General features: G+C 35.7%; 1 protein-coding gene across 7 annotated transcripts in view; it reads left to right on the forward strand.

Annotated features, from left to right (window-relative positions):
- The window catches only part of ATP13A3 (ATPase 13A3), a 100,740-nt gene that overhangs the window by 32,663 nt on the left and 53,809 nt on the right, over window positions 1-14,268 (forward strand). For 6 of the 7 annotated variants that reach the window (XM_053221047.1, XM_053221045.1, XM_053221048.1 and 3 more), the window contains 8 exons: window positions 5,075-5,173; window positions 6,608-6,781; window positions 7,736-7,918; window positions 8,199-8,269; window positions 9,934-10,014; window positions 11,186-11,255; window positions 13,492-13,626; window positions 14,073-14,145. In XM_053221047.1, the coding sequence (XP_053077022.1) occupies window positions 5,123-5,173; window positions 6,608-6,781; window positions 7,736-7,918; window positions 8,199-8,269; window positions 9,934-10,014; window positions 11,186-11,255; window positions 13,492-13,626; window positions 14,073-14,145 (838 nt within the window). In that variant the 5' untranslated portion in view covers window positions 5,075-5,122. Of the gene's footprint in view, window positions 1-5,074; window positions 5,174-6,607; window positions 6,782-7,735; window positions 7,919-8,198; window positions 8,270-9,933; window positions 10,015-11,185; window positions 11,256-13,491; window positions 13,627-14,072; window positions 14,146-14,268 lie in introns of those variants that run through there. The other variant, XM_053221044.1, reaches the window with a different exon arrangement.

The raw sequence follows: 14,268 nt of genomic DNA on the forward strand, positions 1-14,268 counted from the left end.
CTTCTAAGTCCTTTGTGTATTTTGAGGATCTGTTAAATGTATACATGTTTAGGATTACTGTTTTATGTTAATCAGTTGACCCCTTTGTCATTACAAAATGACTTTATCCTTGGTAATATTCCTTGCTTTGAGATCTACTTTGATACTAATACAGTTATTCCAGCTTTAATTTGAGTAGTGCTTGCAGGGTATAGTTTAACTTTTAGTCTACTATGCCTTTATATTTAGGTTGCATTTCTTTTAGGCAACATATACTTGCTTATGGCCTTGCTTTTAAAACATAAAACTGTAATCTCCATCTTTTAATTGTTGTTTAGACCATTTATATTTAATGTGACTATTGATATTGTTAGGTTTATCATTTTTTTAATGTTTATTTTGAGTGAGAGAGAGAGGGAGAGAATGAATGGGGGAGAGGCAGAAAGAGAGGAACAGAGAATCTCAAGCAGGCTCTGTGCTGTTAGCGCAGAGCCCGACTTGGGGCTCAGTCTCATCAACTGTGAGATCATAACCTGAGCCAAAATCAAGAGTTGGACACTTAACCAACTAAGCCATCCAGGTACCCTGCCATTGTTTAAATTTTTTAATTTTTTTATTTTAGAGAGGGAACATGTGTGAGTTGGGAGAGGGATAGAGGGAGGGAGAGAGAATCTTAGGCAGGCTCCATGCTCATCATGGAGCCTGATGGGAGGCTCAGTCCCGTAACCCTGGGATCATGACCTGAGCCAAAATCAGGAGTCCGGTGCTCAACCAACTGAGCCACCCAGGCACCCCAATTTTTAAAATTTATTTATTAAAAATTTGTTAACCTTTATTTTTGAGAGAGAGAGAGAGAGAGAGATGAACAGAGAGAGAAGGAGAAACAGAATCCCAAGCAGGCTCCAGGCTCTGAGCTGTCAGCACAGAGCTCAGTGTGGGGTTCAAACCCGTGACCTAAGCTGAAGTCGGATGCTTACCTGACTCAGCCACCCAGGCACGCCCCCCCTTTTTTTTAACTTTTAGAGAGAGAGAGTACGTACACACAAGCAGGGGAGGGGCAGAGGAAGAGAGAGAATCTCAAGTAGGCTCTACACCCAGCATAGAGCCCCATGTAGGGCTCCATCTCACCACTGTGTGAGATCATGACTTAAGCCAAAATCAAGAGTTGGATACTTAACTGACTGAGTGAGCCACCCAGCCGCCCCAGTATAGTTAGGTTTAAATCAACCATCTTGCTGTTTGTTTTCTATTTGTCTTTCCTCTTGTTTCCATTTTCCTCCTTTTCTTTGTCTCTTACATCAGTTGAGTATTTTTTATGGTTCCACTTAATAACCTCTTGATGTTTTTTACTTGTGACTCATTTATTAAAAATTTTTTTTTTACGTTTATTTATTCTTGAGGGAGAGAGAGACAGAGTATGAGTGGGGGAGGGGCAGAGAGCGAGGGAGGCACAGAATCCGAAGCAGGCTCCAAGCTCTGAGTTGTCAGTGCAGAGCCTGATACGAGGCTTGAACTCATGAGCCATGAAATCATGACCTGAGCCTAAGTCGGATGCTTAATTGATTGAGCCACCCAGGCGCCCCATATTTATTAAAAACATTTTTTTAACGTTTATTTATTTTTGAGAGACAGACACAGAGCATGAGCAGGGAAAGGGCAGAGAGAGAGGGAGACACAGAATCCAAAGCAGGCTTCAGGCTCTGAGCTGTCAGCACAGAGCCCATTTCAGGACTGAAACCCATGAACTGTGAGATCATGATCTGAGCCGAAGTTAGTCACTCAACTGACTGAGCCACCTAGGCACCCTATGACTCTTTTATTTTAATGGTTACTTTAGAGTTTAGAGTATACATCTCTAACTTATTACAGTTTACTTTCAAGTGATTAAACTCATGTCTGATGCTTTTCATTCCTTCGTGGAGATCCACGTTTCCATTTCCACTTTTCTACCTGAGGACTTCCTTTAACTTTTTTTTTTCAGGTTTTGTGTCTAAAAGTCTTACTTCACCTTTGATTTTGGAAGATATTTTTGCTGGGTATAGAATTCTCTGAATGGTTTCTTTTTCTCAGTACTTCAAGATGTTATTTAGTTGTTCTCAGTTGTATTATTTTTAGTAAGAAATCTGTGTCATTCTTATCTATTTTTCTTTGTATGTAACAGATCTTTTTCCTCTGGCTCCTTTTAATATATTTTTTTTAATCACTGCTTTTGAGCAGTTTGATAGTGACATGCCTTGTTGTAATTATTCAGTGTTTATTTGCTTTATATTAGTTGGACTTTTGGATCTGTAGGCTTATAATTTTTCATCTAATTTGGAAAAATTTTTGCCCTTATATCGTTACATATTTTTGGTCTCTCCTACCTTACATGTGTATTAGGGCTTGAAGTTGTCTCATAACTTACTGATGTTGTTTTGTGCTTTTTTCTCTCTCTTTTGTGTCCATTTTTCATTTTGGATATTTCTATTACTTTGTCTTCAGGTTCATTGATTTTTCTTTTGCAGCATTTAATCTATTAATCCCATCTAGTAAATTTTTCATCTCCGATACTTTACTTTCTACTAGTCAGCTTGGTTCTTTTTTATATCTTTCATGTCTCTACTTAATGTGTTCAATCTTTCATTTTGCTTTTTGAACATAATGGACTAGAGTTACAGCAGCCATCTTATTGTTCTTGTCTTCCAGTTCTATTATTTGTGTCAGTTCTTGGTCTTTTTCTACTGATTGATTTTTCTTATTATGGTTTATATTTTTTTCTTTGCATACCTGTTAAGTTTTACCTGGATGTCGAATATTGTAACTTATTGGGACTAGATATTTTGTATTCTTATAAATCCCTTGAACTTTGTGAAGCTGTTAAATTATTTGGAAACACTTTATTCCTTTAGGTCTTAAGAGTTTTGTTAGGTAAGATCAGAGTAGCTTTTAGTTTAGGGCTAATTTGATCCCACTGCTGAAGCAACACCCCTCTGAATACTCTTCCTGATTCCTTGTGAGTAATGAGGTTTTCCACTGTGGTTGGTAGGAACAGGCACTCTTCTCAGCCCTGTGTGAACTCTGATGATTTTTTACTCTTAATCGTTTTGGATGGTGCTTTCCCTGGCCTCCAGTAGTTTCCTCACACCTACACTGATCGGTACTCAGCCTAAGACTTGAGGAGGACTGTCTTACAGATTTACATTGTTCGTTCTCTGTACAGATCTCTTTACTGATAATCTGCCCTGCAAACCTGCCTCACCCTCAGGGGATGCCTTTGATGCCTCCCCAACTCAGGGAGGCTGTGGGCTCCCCCTGGGTTCCCTGCAGTATTGGACTATGCCTTACGCATTCAGTAACAATAGTTGATCTTTTCTGCAGGGAAAGAGGTTGGGCTTGCTCATTCTCCCAGTAGTCTATTAGCAGTAGGTTATGGCCCTCAAGAATAACTGCCACCTCAAGTCATATTGATGAATCAGTCTTACCATGGTGGAATGACTCCAGTAGTATGCTTCAAAGCTGTAACACTACCCTAGACTGAGAAGAAATTGTTACTAAATTGCCCACAGGGCTTTGTATGATAATGTGGCTTGTTTTGGAGATGTTGGGCCAGATACCTCTCAGACTTCATTTCCAAGATGGCAGTCTTTTTTGTGTATATTACATATTATCACGTATATATGTTACATATAACATTAATATATATAACATAATTTATACATAATATATAGTATATTATGTATATATTATGTATATATTATATATAGTGTATATAATGGGATATTATAACTGAAAGTTCTGTGTTATATTTCTGTAGAAATCCCACTCTAGTTAGCCCTGACCCCATCTCCTGGGCTAGCAGAAAGTACAGAAACTCTGAGTGCTCGTGCAGGAGGCATCAGTATTTTTTATTGGTCATTTTGTTGATGACATAAATCAAGAGATTTCATTACTCTTATTTTTACATATGGGATTTGTTTAAAATTCTCCTGTTTAATCCATATCATGTAAACATCAAATAGCTGTTGCTATCTTAGCACAAATCTTCCTTACATCATATTCAAGTATTTTTTGAGTGCTTGTCATGTGTCAGGCCTGTGTTTACACATTGAATAGGTGAGTAGAGAAATGACATCTGGAATAGAGGTAATATCCCCACTGTGCTGTCCAGGGTTTAGCCTAGTCTAAAGCAGTGGCTATTTGGTCTCAGATATTTTTACAGTCTTGAAAATTAATAACTCTGAAGAGCTTCTGTTTATGTGAGTTATGTCTGCTGATACCATGTTAATTAAAACTGATATCTTTAATAATAACTTAATGAAACATGACAGTAATAAGCTTATTTCATATTAAGTAACATTTTTCTGAAAAATATTTATTTTCCAGAAACAAAGATCACAAGAAAACTGGCATTGTTTTACATTTTGCAAATCTCTTTAATGTGTGGCTGACTGTCTGATATTTGAAATTAATATCCTTTCTCCATGCAGGGAAAAAATTTGTCAGTGAGCTCAATGAATTTTCTTCTAGACAGGCATCATAAGTAGTCAAATCATCAGAATATTGCCTAGTGGACTTGGACTCAGAATGAGGGAGTGATCTCCAATAGGGGTACAGCTGCCTGAGGAATTGACTCTTGGCCAGGGATTACCATTCATTTAATAGGTGCTTAATAAATATTTGTTGGATGATTAATAATCTTGGGGAGGTGTTGGGGTTGGTTTCACTGCTGATGCTTTACGTCTTCACTATACTTGAAGCAATAAATTGAGTTGGTGTGAAGTACTTTTAGCTAAAGATGGTTAAACTAGATTAGTGCTGTGAGTCTGGGGAATGGAAAGATTCTGTAGTGATTTCTTCTAGAACTTAATTGTTTTGTGCCATGGCTGTTGCTAGTATAAGTTAATTGATGAAATATGCCAGGTTTAGTGATAATATGTATCACGAGGACCAGCACACTATTGAAAATGTCATTAAAACCAGCTAGTACTTTAGTGAGTATTTAAATATCAGCTAAACTTTGATACACGTGTCATGACAAAAAATCTTACAGTATGAAGTTATATAGTCTGCTTAAGATACAGCAGAATCCCCAACATTTGGTTTTCCTTTCCTTCAGTTATCTTCAATTGTTCTGAAGCACAAGACCTCTCAAACCACCGTAGATATGGACAAAGAAGAAAGGAAGACTATCAACCAAGGTCAAGAAGATGAAATGGTAACCAATTTTTATAATTTACTTGTAAAGTGTGAAGAGTTTATCTCTGTAATTTATTATTCCAGGGAAGTAGAAAAGTACGTTAGAGAGAAGAAAAAAAAACAATGCTAAATCAACCTGCTTTCCTCATCCTGAATGTGCTTTTGACTTGGGATTATGTAACATCTCTATTTGTTGGTTTTAGTATAATGCCTGTTTCACTTGTGGATTGTTAATACTAGAGAAGTATGCTTTTTTTATTTAGTAATTTAAGAAGCTACATTAGCTAATACTTATATATAATCCCAAATATAAGATTTCTAATTTTGATTTATAAAAAAGGCACTCTTAGGGTGCCTGGCTGGCTTAGTTAGTATAGCATATGACTCTTGATCTTAGGGTCCTGAGTTCAAGCCCCACATTGGGCATGGAGCCTACTTTTAAAAAAAAAAAAAAAGGTTTAAAATCAGCTTAATAATAAAAAGCACTTTTCAACTCTTTGTGTGTGGCAGGGGGGGAGGGGGAGGGGTGGGGGGCGGGGGGGATGGGATTAGGTTATCAGGTAAAATAAGACACTATTAAATGTGAATTTCAGATAAACCAAGGAATAAATTTTTCATATGAGCGTGTCCCAAATATTGCGTAGGGCAAACAAAAAAATTCATCAATTTTTTATTGAAATTTAAATTTAACTAGGCCCTCTGCATTTTCATTTGCTAAATTTGGCAGCCCTTGTTAATTATGGTGGTGAGGGGAGTAAACTAGAACAATTTAAATAATTTGGGTCAGGAGGTCAGATTGATCAGTCACAGCAGTATTGAGACAATTAGCTAATTATTTGGGAGAAACATAAAGTTAAAACCTACTGTATCTAAATGCAGTGTGGTATTATGGCTTATATCCTGGAACAGAAATAAGACAGTGGAAAAATAGTGAAATTCTAATTAGAGACTAGTTTTAGTTAATTATAATGGGTCAGTGTCAATCTCTTGATTTTGACAAATGTATCAAGTTAATGGGAAACTAGATGGAGGTATACAGGAACTTTTAATGTTTTTGTAACTCTTCTGCAAATCTAAAATTATTACAAAATTAAAAGTTTATTTAAAGAAACCCTACCTTTTAGGGTGCCTGGGTGGCTCAGTCAATTGAGCGTCCAACTTTGGCTCAGGTCATGATCTCATGGTTCATGAGTTCGAGCCCCGCTTTCAGGCTTGCTGCTGTCAGCGCAGAGCCTGCTTTGGATTCTCTGCGCCACAGCCCCCCCCCCCCCCCCCCGCCCCGTCCCCCCATCAAGCTTTCTCTCTCAAAAATAGATAAGGCATTAAAAAAAAAAAACAAAACCCTACCTTTTATGTGACAAAATAGTGAATATACATTTGGAAAACAAAGAACTTTGGCATTTTTCTCATACACCATGTGATATTTAATTGTGTGATCACTGTATCCTTGCAGGAGATATATGGCTATAATTTGTGTCGCTGGAAGCTTGCCATAGTTTCCCTAGGAGTGGTTTGCACTGGTGGCTTTCTCCTCCTCCTCCTCTACTGGATGCCTGAATGGCGGGTGAAGGCGACCTGTATTAGAGCTGCCATTAAAGACTGTGAAGTGGTGCTGCTGAGGACTACTGTAAGTCAACGTATTCACTTGTAGCTGATCATTTCAGGAGTGAAATAAACGCTTTTGTGTGTACTTCCTTCAAAACAATGTATGAGGAGAACATCACTGCTAGGATATAATCAGGAATACTAATCCTAAAAGCATTTGTGTTAGAAATGAGTTTTACCACAGTGATTAGAATGTGAAGGAATCTTAAAGATGATTATGCCAACCTCTTCCTTTTGTACTCCTTTCTTTTGTAGTTCTTGATGCACTGAGAGATTAAGATTAGATGCTTATCTGTCAGGGTCATCGGCCAGTTTAAGGGCTATGTCAGATCTGTTATTCACTAGGCCAGCTGCCTTTCTACTATGTGATGTTGCTGCATCTAGGGTTTTGTTTGTTTGTTTTTGTTTTTGTTTTGTTTGATTGGAAACATTTCATCAGAGGCTTTAATTTCTAGTCTCAGTATGTTGATGAGTTCATTAAAAAATCACTCAAGATCTTTCAGGGGATATTGTATTAGTGAAATATATCGTAAAATGGTGAGCAATGGAAAGCACTTCATGTTGGAGTTTATACATCTTCATGAGCTGGTTTAATATTTAGTAGGAAGTGATGCTTTCTTAATTAGAGATGAGTAAATAATACGTAAAGAATGGGAATTTAAAAATATATTGAAAACTATGGGGCGCCTGGGTGGCTTGGTCGGTTAAGCGTCCGACTTCGGCTCAGGTCATGATCTCACGGTCCGTGAGTTCGAGCCCTGCATCGGGCTTTGTGCTGACAGCTCAGAGCCTGGAGCCTGTTTCCAATTCTGTGTCTCCCTCTCTCTCTGCCCCTCCCCTGTTCATGCTCTGTCTCTCTCTGTCTCAAAAATAAATAAACGTTAAAAAAAAAAAAAACTATATAGGCATTATAGGTATAGGTGTTATGTAATACATGGAATTGACTTTTTATCTTTATCCGTTTCTGTCTTATAAGGATGAATTCAGAATGTGGTTTTGTGCAAAAATCCGCTTTCTTTCTCTGGAAACTCACCCATTTTTGAGTCCAAAATCCATGACTAATAAAGTTGCAAATGGCCATGCTGTTCATTTTACTGAAAATTTGGCTACAGAGAATAAGCATGAGATGAGCAAATATTCACAAACTCAACCACAGCAGGTATGGTGATCTTAGTATTATAGGTTCTTTAAAAACCAGAATTACTACATTTTATTCGATCGCAGCCTATAATTTTGTGCTTGCAGTTATTTTTGTTTGGGATGAATATATATGCACATAAAATACTTATTACTATATATAACACAGTTTAGGTAATACTAGAAGCAGATTGCATTTGCATGTGATCACTTTAATTTTAATACATAATAGATTTAGTAAACTTAATGGTTAACAAGTGATGATAGTGCTTTTTGGTGTAACATTTATGTGTGTTCTACAGGTTCGTTATTTTACCCACCACAGTGTAAAATACTTCTGGAATGATACCCTTCACAATTTTGATTTTTTAAAGTAAGTATTTTTCTTTTGTTTGGATTCTTTTACGAGTATCTTGAAAATGTTCTAGATGGAAAAGAATTCATTGTAGGGTTACAAAAATTGAAGAGGTATTTATTGCATAACTTTTATTCACTTATTAACTCCCTGGTGTTATTTGAATACTTGTTAACCATTTTAGGATAAATCCTACTTGCAACTTGTACCTTGGCAAAATTTACATAAAAGTTTGAAACAATATGATTCTCCAAATCCACTCTGAGTCTGAGTTCTTTTCTTTCTGTGGGTTCATCTCAAAGTGAATTTTAGAGTACACTTTATAGTCCATCAGAATATCTGAATTGTCATTTCCCAAACAGAAATTTAACTTTACTGTGTGGGTAAAGATTGAGACATTGTCCAATGTGTTAAGCCTTGAATAGGACAAATTGGAGGAATCCCTTAAAATTTATTTTTTGTGGAGGCTTGAAGTTATGTTAAGTACTGAATTAATTAGGATTCTATTTTTATTGCTATTGTTAAAGTGATTATTATAAACACTCATTAAGTATCATTACTTGAGAATGCTAAAGGAATTCTTAATATTAGCAATACAAAGAGAATCACCTTATGAACATTTAAAATATTCATGCCTGGATTTTTTTCCTCAGACACTAAAGAATTGGAATAATCTGGAATAGACTTGGGCATTTCCGCATGCCTAGTTCAGAAGACCATTTCTAGTTAAGAACTATTGCCTTATAGAACACTGCCAGTGAGCTGCCATTTTGTTTTGTTTTTTTTTTTTAAAAAGACTTGGAGCTGATCCCTGCTGCTTTTGGAGAAGTCATCAACTTCAGTGGAAAAAAGTGTCAAACCTATTTGCCTGGTGGCATTTGCCAGCTGTAGAAGCTTCTAGAATTTAAGCATCCCAATGATAGCAGTTAATTAGGGAGCTTAATTTTTTTCTATCTGAAAAAAATGGAAAAGGATTGGAGATAAATGATGTGTAGCGTTCTCTTTGGAGTTCTTTGACTAGTATCTCAGTCAACATAAGCATAATTAAGACATTTGGGGGGAAAATTAGGTCTGTTGGTTGAATCCAGTTAGAATTGTTACAGATTTTGGACATTGACTGTGACTCATAAATTCTGTACTTCTCTCCCAGGTTTGTATTAGAACAGGGACAGATTTGGATTGATGCTTTTGTAGAAAAAAAAATCAGTGAATAGGATTGTTAGCATGAAGCTTAAAAAATTGAAGAGGGAAAATTATATCTATATAATTTAATAATTTAATAATTAGAATTTAATTATTAAAAAGTAAAAAAAAATTAGTTTGGGATTCTCAAGTTAGTCATACTTTGCCTATAATTTTATTAGTTTAATTAATAGCTATTACAGCTTTGGTACAGCCTTAAAGGATAATAATATTGTCATACAAACTTGAGTATTTAGAGCCATTTTATCATGTGATAGATACATTGGCTAATTTAGAATTTGGCACTTTTGAGACTTAGAACTTTCATTATTGGTTATCTTATGAATTTGAGATTTAAAATTCTCATTCATTATTTCAGTTTTTGTTAGGTTTCTATTTGTAAGGAAGTCACTTTAAAATCAGGAATATAGAAGAATAGGGCATTAAGACATTTGGATATTTTAAACTTTGTTTAAAGTAAAAACTTTGGATTTATTTAGGGGACTGGATGAAGGTGTTTCTTGTACGTCAATTTATGAAAAGCATAGTGCAGGACTGACAAAGGGGATGCATGCCTACAGGTAATTTTTATCCAACTAAAGTTAGATCTGTTATCAAAATTCCTAAATAAAGTAGTATGTATAGTCCACCCTCTTACCATATAGTTGTACATATTAATAGGTATTTAAACATTATAGACCTAGTAGTTGACAACTTACTGGTATTTAATTAAGACTGTCTCTCAGTTTAAGAATTATGAAAATGTTGAAACTGGAATTTTGAAGTTGGTATCCCTGAAAATATACCATATTTTACCCATTCTAAGATACATATTTTCAACATTTTAACATTTCTAAAGTGGGGGATGTGTCATGCAGTGGGTGGAGTGTCATCCTTTACTTGACAAATGTTGTCAACATTTTTATCTTGATAGCACATAAAATGATGGGTATGTCTTATAATTGATAGCAGCTTAGATTTTCTGAAATGTATTGGGAATTGTAAGCATGAGCTCAAAATTTACCACAATGAATATTTGTAAATTGGGATGCATAACCTTTTTTATCATGTTATTCTTTGTTGAAGTATAAGATTATACCAGTGTATTGCAAATTTAAAGATAAATGCTATTTTCAAATTAAATTAGCAGTTTTCTTATACTTCTGTAGCATGTTTTTTTCAGTAGAATATTGAAAAATTGATTCATTTAGACCCATACTTCGTTAAAGGCAAGAATTACTCTATCACATAGAAAGGACTAACAGGAGTTTAAGTGGAAGGATTTAAGCAACTTCTTAAAAGCATTTTTTAAAAAGTCAGATGTACAGTGTTTTGAAATAAACACTGTTAGTACAGTATTCTCATTAGAAAAATAGTATAGGACCCCTCAAATTTGTTTATTTAGTTTCTTTCAAAAATGAATTGCAATTCAAAATTGTTGAGGTATATTGTGTTCAAGGATGAAAAAACATTTGCCGACATGGTTATTATAAACTAGTGGGAAAGATACTTGTCACACAAAAAGATCTGAGACAGAATGAAACAACAGTGTAGTTATCCAGTAGTGACTACTTCGATTTAAATACTGTAGGTAGAGAATTGAATTGTGGAAGACAAGTATGTGGAAACATGAATGTTGAAGTTCCAGATTTAAGAGCAATCTGTGGTTTGAGCTTTATCTAATGAAATGCTATCCCTAAATTATACTATTGTTGTATAATGTGACACTATTATTATGTTTTCCTGTTGTAGAAAATTGCTTTATGGAGTAAATGAAATTACTGTGAAAGTGCCTTCTGTTTTTAAGCTTCTAATTAAGGAGGTAAGATAACATTTGTGATCAGTAGAGTTGTCAATTTGAAAAGAGCCATGATTTAAGTAATAAGATATTCTTGGCTTTCTGTTTCTTAATTTCTCTCTCACTAGCTCTCTTTCTTTTAACTTGGGAGGTAAAGGTAGTAACTTTGCCAGAGAAATAATTTGGGGGCATGAATTACCGTTTTATTACTTGCTTTGCTTTTTTTGTCTGTAAATTTTTTTCAGTCTCAGTGAGTTGCACATCTAAATCTTGACCTGTTTTATAGTTATATACACCTGTCTTTTCTCTTTTCTCCAATTTTTAGATGATTTATCATGTTTATTCTTCACATGATTATTTTGTGGTGCATTTTTGGGAACTAGACATTGTACACTAACTTTGGAATACAAAACGTGACCTGTTGATTGACCATGAGGAGCTTGTACTTTATCCCAGGAGGGAAGTGTGTCAGTAGTTATTGTAGTGACTGCCCAGTTGTAAGTGCCATTGAAGAGAGATGAATAAAGGTTATACATGTAAAGGAAGGGAGCATGGGATTTTGCCTGGCAGAGTTAGGCTCTTTAGTCTTCTTTTGATTTTTGGCTAAAGATCAGGGTTGGGTGAATACTTTTAATAGATATACAGATTGTTTTCCCTCAGTTCCTGAGAGCAACTGTATTTTGCTTTAGAACATAGCAGAATGGGGCCCCTGGGTGGCTCAGTTGGTTGAGCTTCCGACTTCGGCTCGGGTCATGATCTCACAGTCTGTGGGTTTAAGCACCACATCAGGCTCTGTGCTGGCAGCCCGGAGCCTGGAGCCTGCTTTGGATTCTGTGTCTCCCTCTCTCTCTACCCCTCCCCGACTCGTGCTATGTCTCTCTGTCTCAAAAATAAATAAATGTTAAAAAATTAAAAAAAAAAAAAAAGCATAGAGTGTAGTGATTGGAGGAGTTAGAAAGCCTGGTTTATAATATGGTTTTGTCAGTAACTAGCTTTGCTCATTAGAAAATCTTTCTTCTCCTTTATCTATAAAATTGGAGTAAGTCCTTTCAAATTATCTCATGTAATTTTGAAGTAAAATGGGACTATATATGTGAAAGTGCTTTGAAAAGTTCACAAGCATCAATTTTAAGACATTTGGGGGAAGTTATTAATGAAATTGATAAAATACTATGATATTTGACTAAATGAAGGCTATTGCCAGGACTGCTTTATCTCTTTTTTTCATTCAGGTTTTATTTATTTATTTACTTACTTATTTAAGGTTTATTTATCTACTTTGAGAGAGACAGAGACAGTGTGAGCAGGAAGAGGGCAGAGAGAGGGAGAGAGACAGAGACAGAGACAGAGACAGAGAGACAGAGACAGAGAGAGAGGGAGAATCCCAAGCAGGCTCTGCACCGTCAGTGCAGAGCCCGATGCAGGTCTTGAATTCATGAAAACAGTGAGATTATGACCTGAGCTGAATCCGAGTCGGACGCTTAACTGACTGAGCCACCCAGGCACCCCTTTTCATTCAGGTTTTAATCCTTAATTATTTCCTTAGAGAATACAAAATAGTATAAGTTACTGTTTCCTATTTGTCTTCCCTTTAGTTTCCAGTGAACCTTTGACTTACAAGAAAATTGGTATTTGGAGTTCATAATAAGAAACACTTGTTCCTTTTAATTAAAAATTTTATATCCTTTAGTTGCCTAGTAATTATTGGAAGTAAATGTACTTTATTGTTGAAGCAGAATGAAGAATAGCTAAAGACACATTTTTGTCTGTTTCTGGCTGAATCTATATTTGGGTTTGGTATGGGTCTAGATGGATGCAAATAACTTAAATTAAGCTTATTGAGGCAAATAGTAGTAGTTTAATGGTAAAAAAGTACTATGCTAACTCTTTGGGTTGTATATGTTGCCCTGGGGTATTACAGAGCTTATCCTCTAAGTATCTTGTTGGTTCTTTCTTTTTTTTTTTAAATGTTTCTTTATTTTTGAGACAGAGTGCTAGTGGGGGAGGGGCAGAGAGAGAGAAAGGGAGACTAAGCATCCAAAGTGGGCTTTGTGCTGAGAGCAGTGAGCCTGATGTGGGGCTCAAACTCCTGAGCTGTGAGGCTATGGAACTGTGAGGTCATGACCTGAGCTGAAGTCAGACACTTAATCAACTGAGCCATCCAGGCGTCCCTTGTTGGTTATTTCTTAAATGCAAAGGTGGAACATCTGTATGGTTATAAATACCTCATCCAATTTGACTTAAAAATCTTATTTTTTAGGTTCTCAACCCATTTTACATTTTCCAGCTGTTCAGTGTTATACTGTGGAGCACTGATGAATACTATTATTATGCTCTAGCCATTGTGATTATGTCTATAGTGTCAATTGTAAGCTCTCTATATTCCATTAGAAAGGTAAGTCCAGTTTATTATGGCTTTTACAACTGTGTTTGTATTTTGTAGTAACATGTAACGTGTAGAGTAGTACTTGGTACAAAGTAAAACTCGATATAGTTATTCTTTTAGTTATATGTACTCCTTTCCCTCTCTTTTTGTGGTAGAGGAAGGCAGATGCTTTTTAGAGTTAGACTACCACCTGACTGTTTAGAGGCCATAGGGATCTATATGTGCTTATCACAGACTGAAATACTAGAGGGTCGATACTCAGGACTGTCTCATTAAAATACTTCTTATTTTGTCTACAGCTAATTGAATAATCTTTGAACCTTTTAGTCTTGACATTTTTAATGGCGGAGTAACATACATTTACCATATTAACTTATTTTATAACACCTTTGCTTTTAAATACCTTGAAGAGTGGGTTTATATTAGCTAATTTTCACGTCTTACCTCTATTTTAGCAATATGTTATGTTGCATGACATGGTGGCAGCTCACAGTACTGTGAGAGTTTCAGTTTGCAGAGCGAATGGAGGTAAGTACTTTAGGTAACACTTGGACACATAAATCAATAAAAGATACCCATTAAGCACTAATGACTGAGCGAGACAATGTATTATAAATAAAAAGAAGTGTTTGGATTTGTACTCATCTCTGA

The sequence above is a fragment of the Acinonyx jubatus genome, chromosome C2, assembly GCF_027475565.1.
Source record: "Acinonyx jubatus isolate Ajub_Pintada_27869175 chromosome C2, VMU_Ajub_asm_v1.0, whole genome shotgun sequence".
NCBI lineage: Eukaryota > Metazoa > Chordata > Mammalia > Carnivora > Felidae > Acinonyx > Acinonyx jubatus.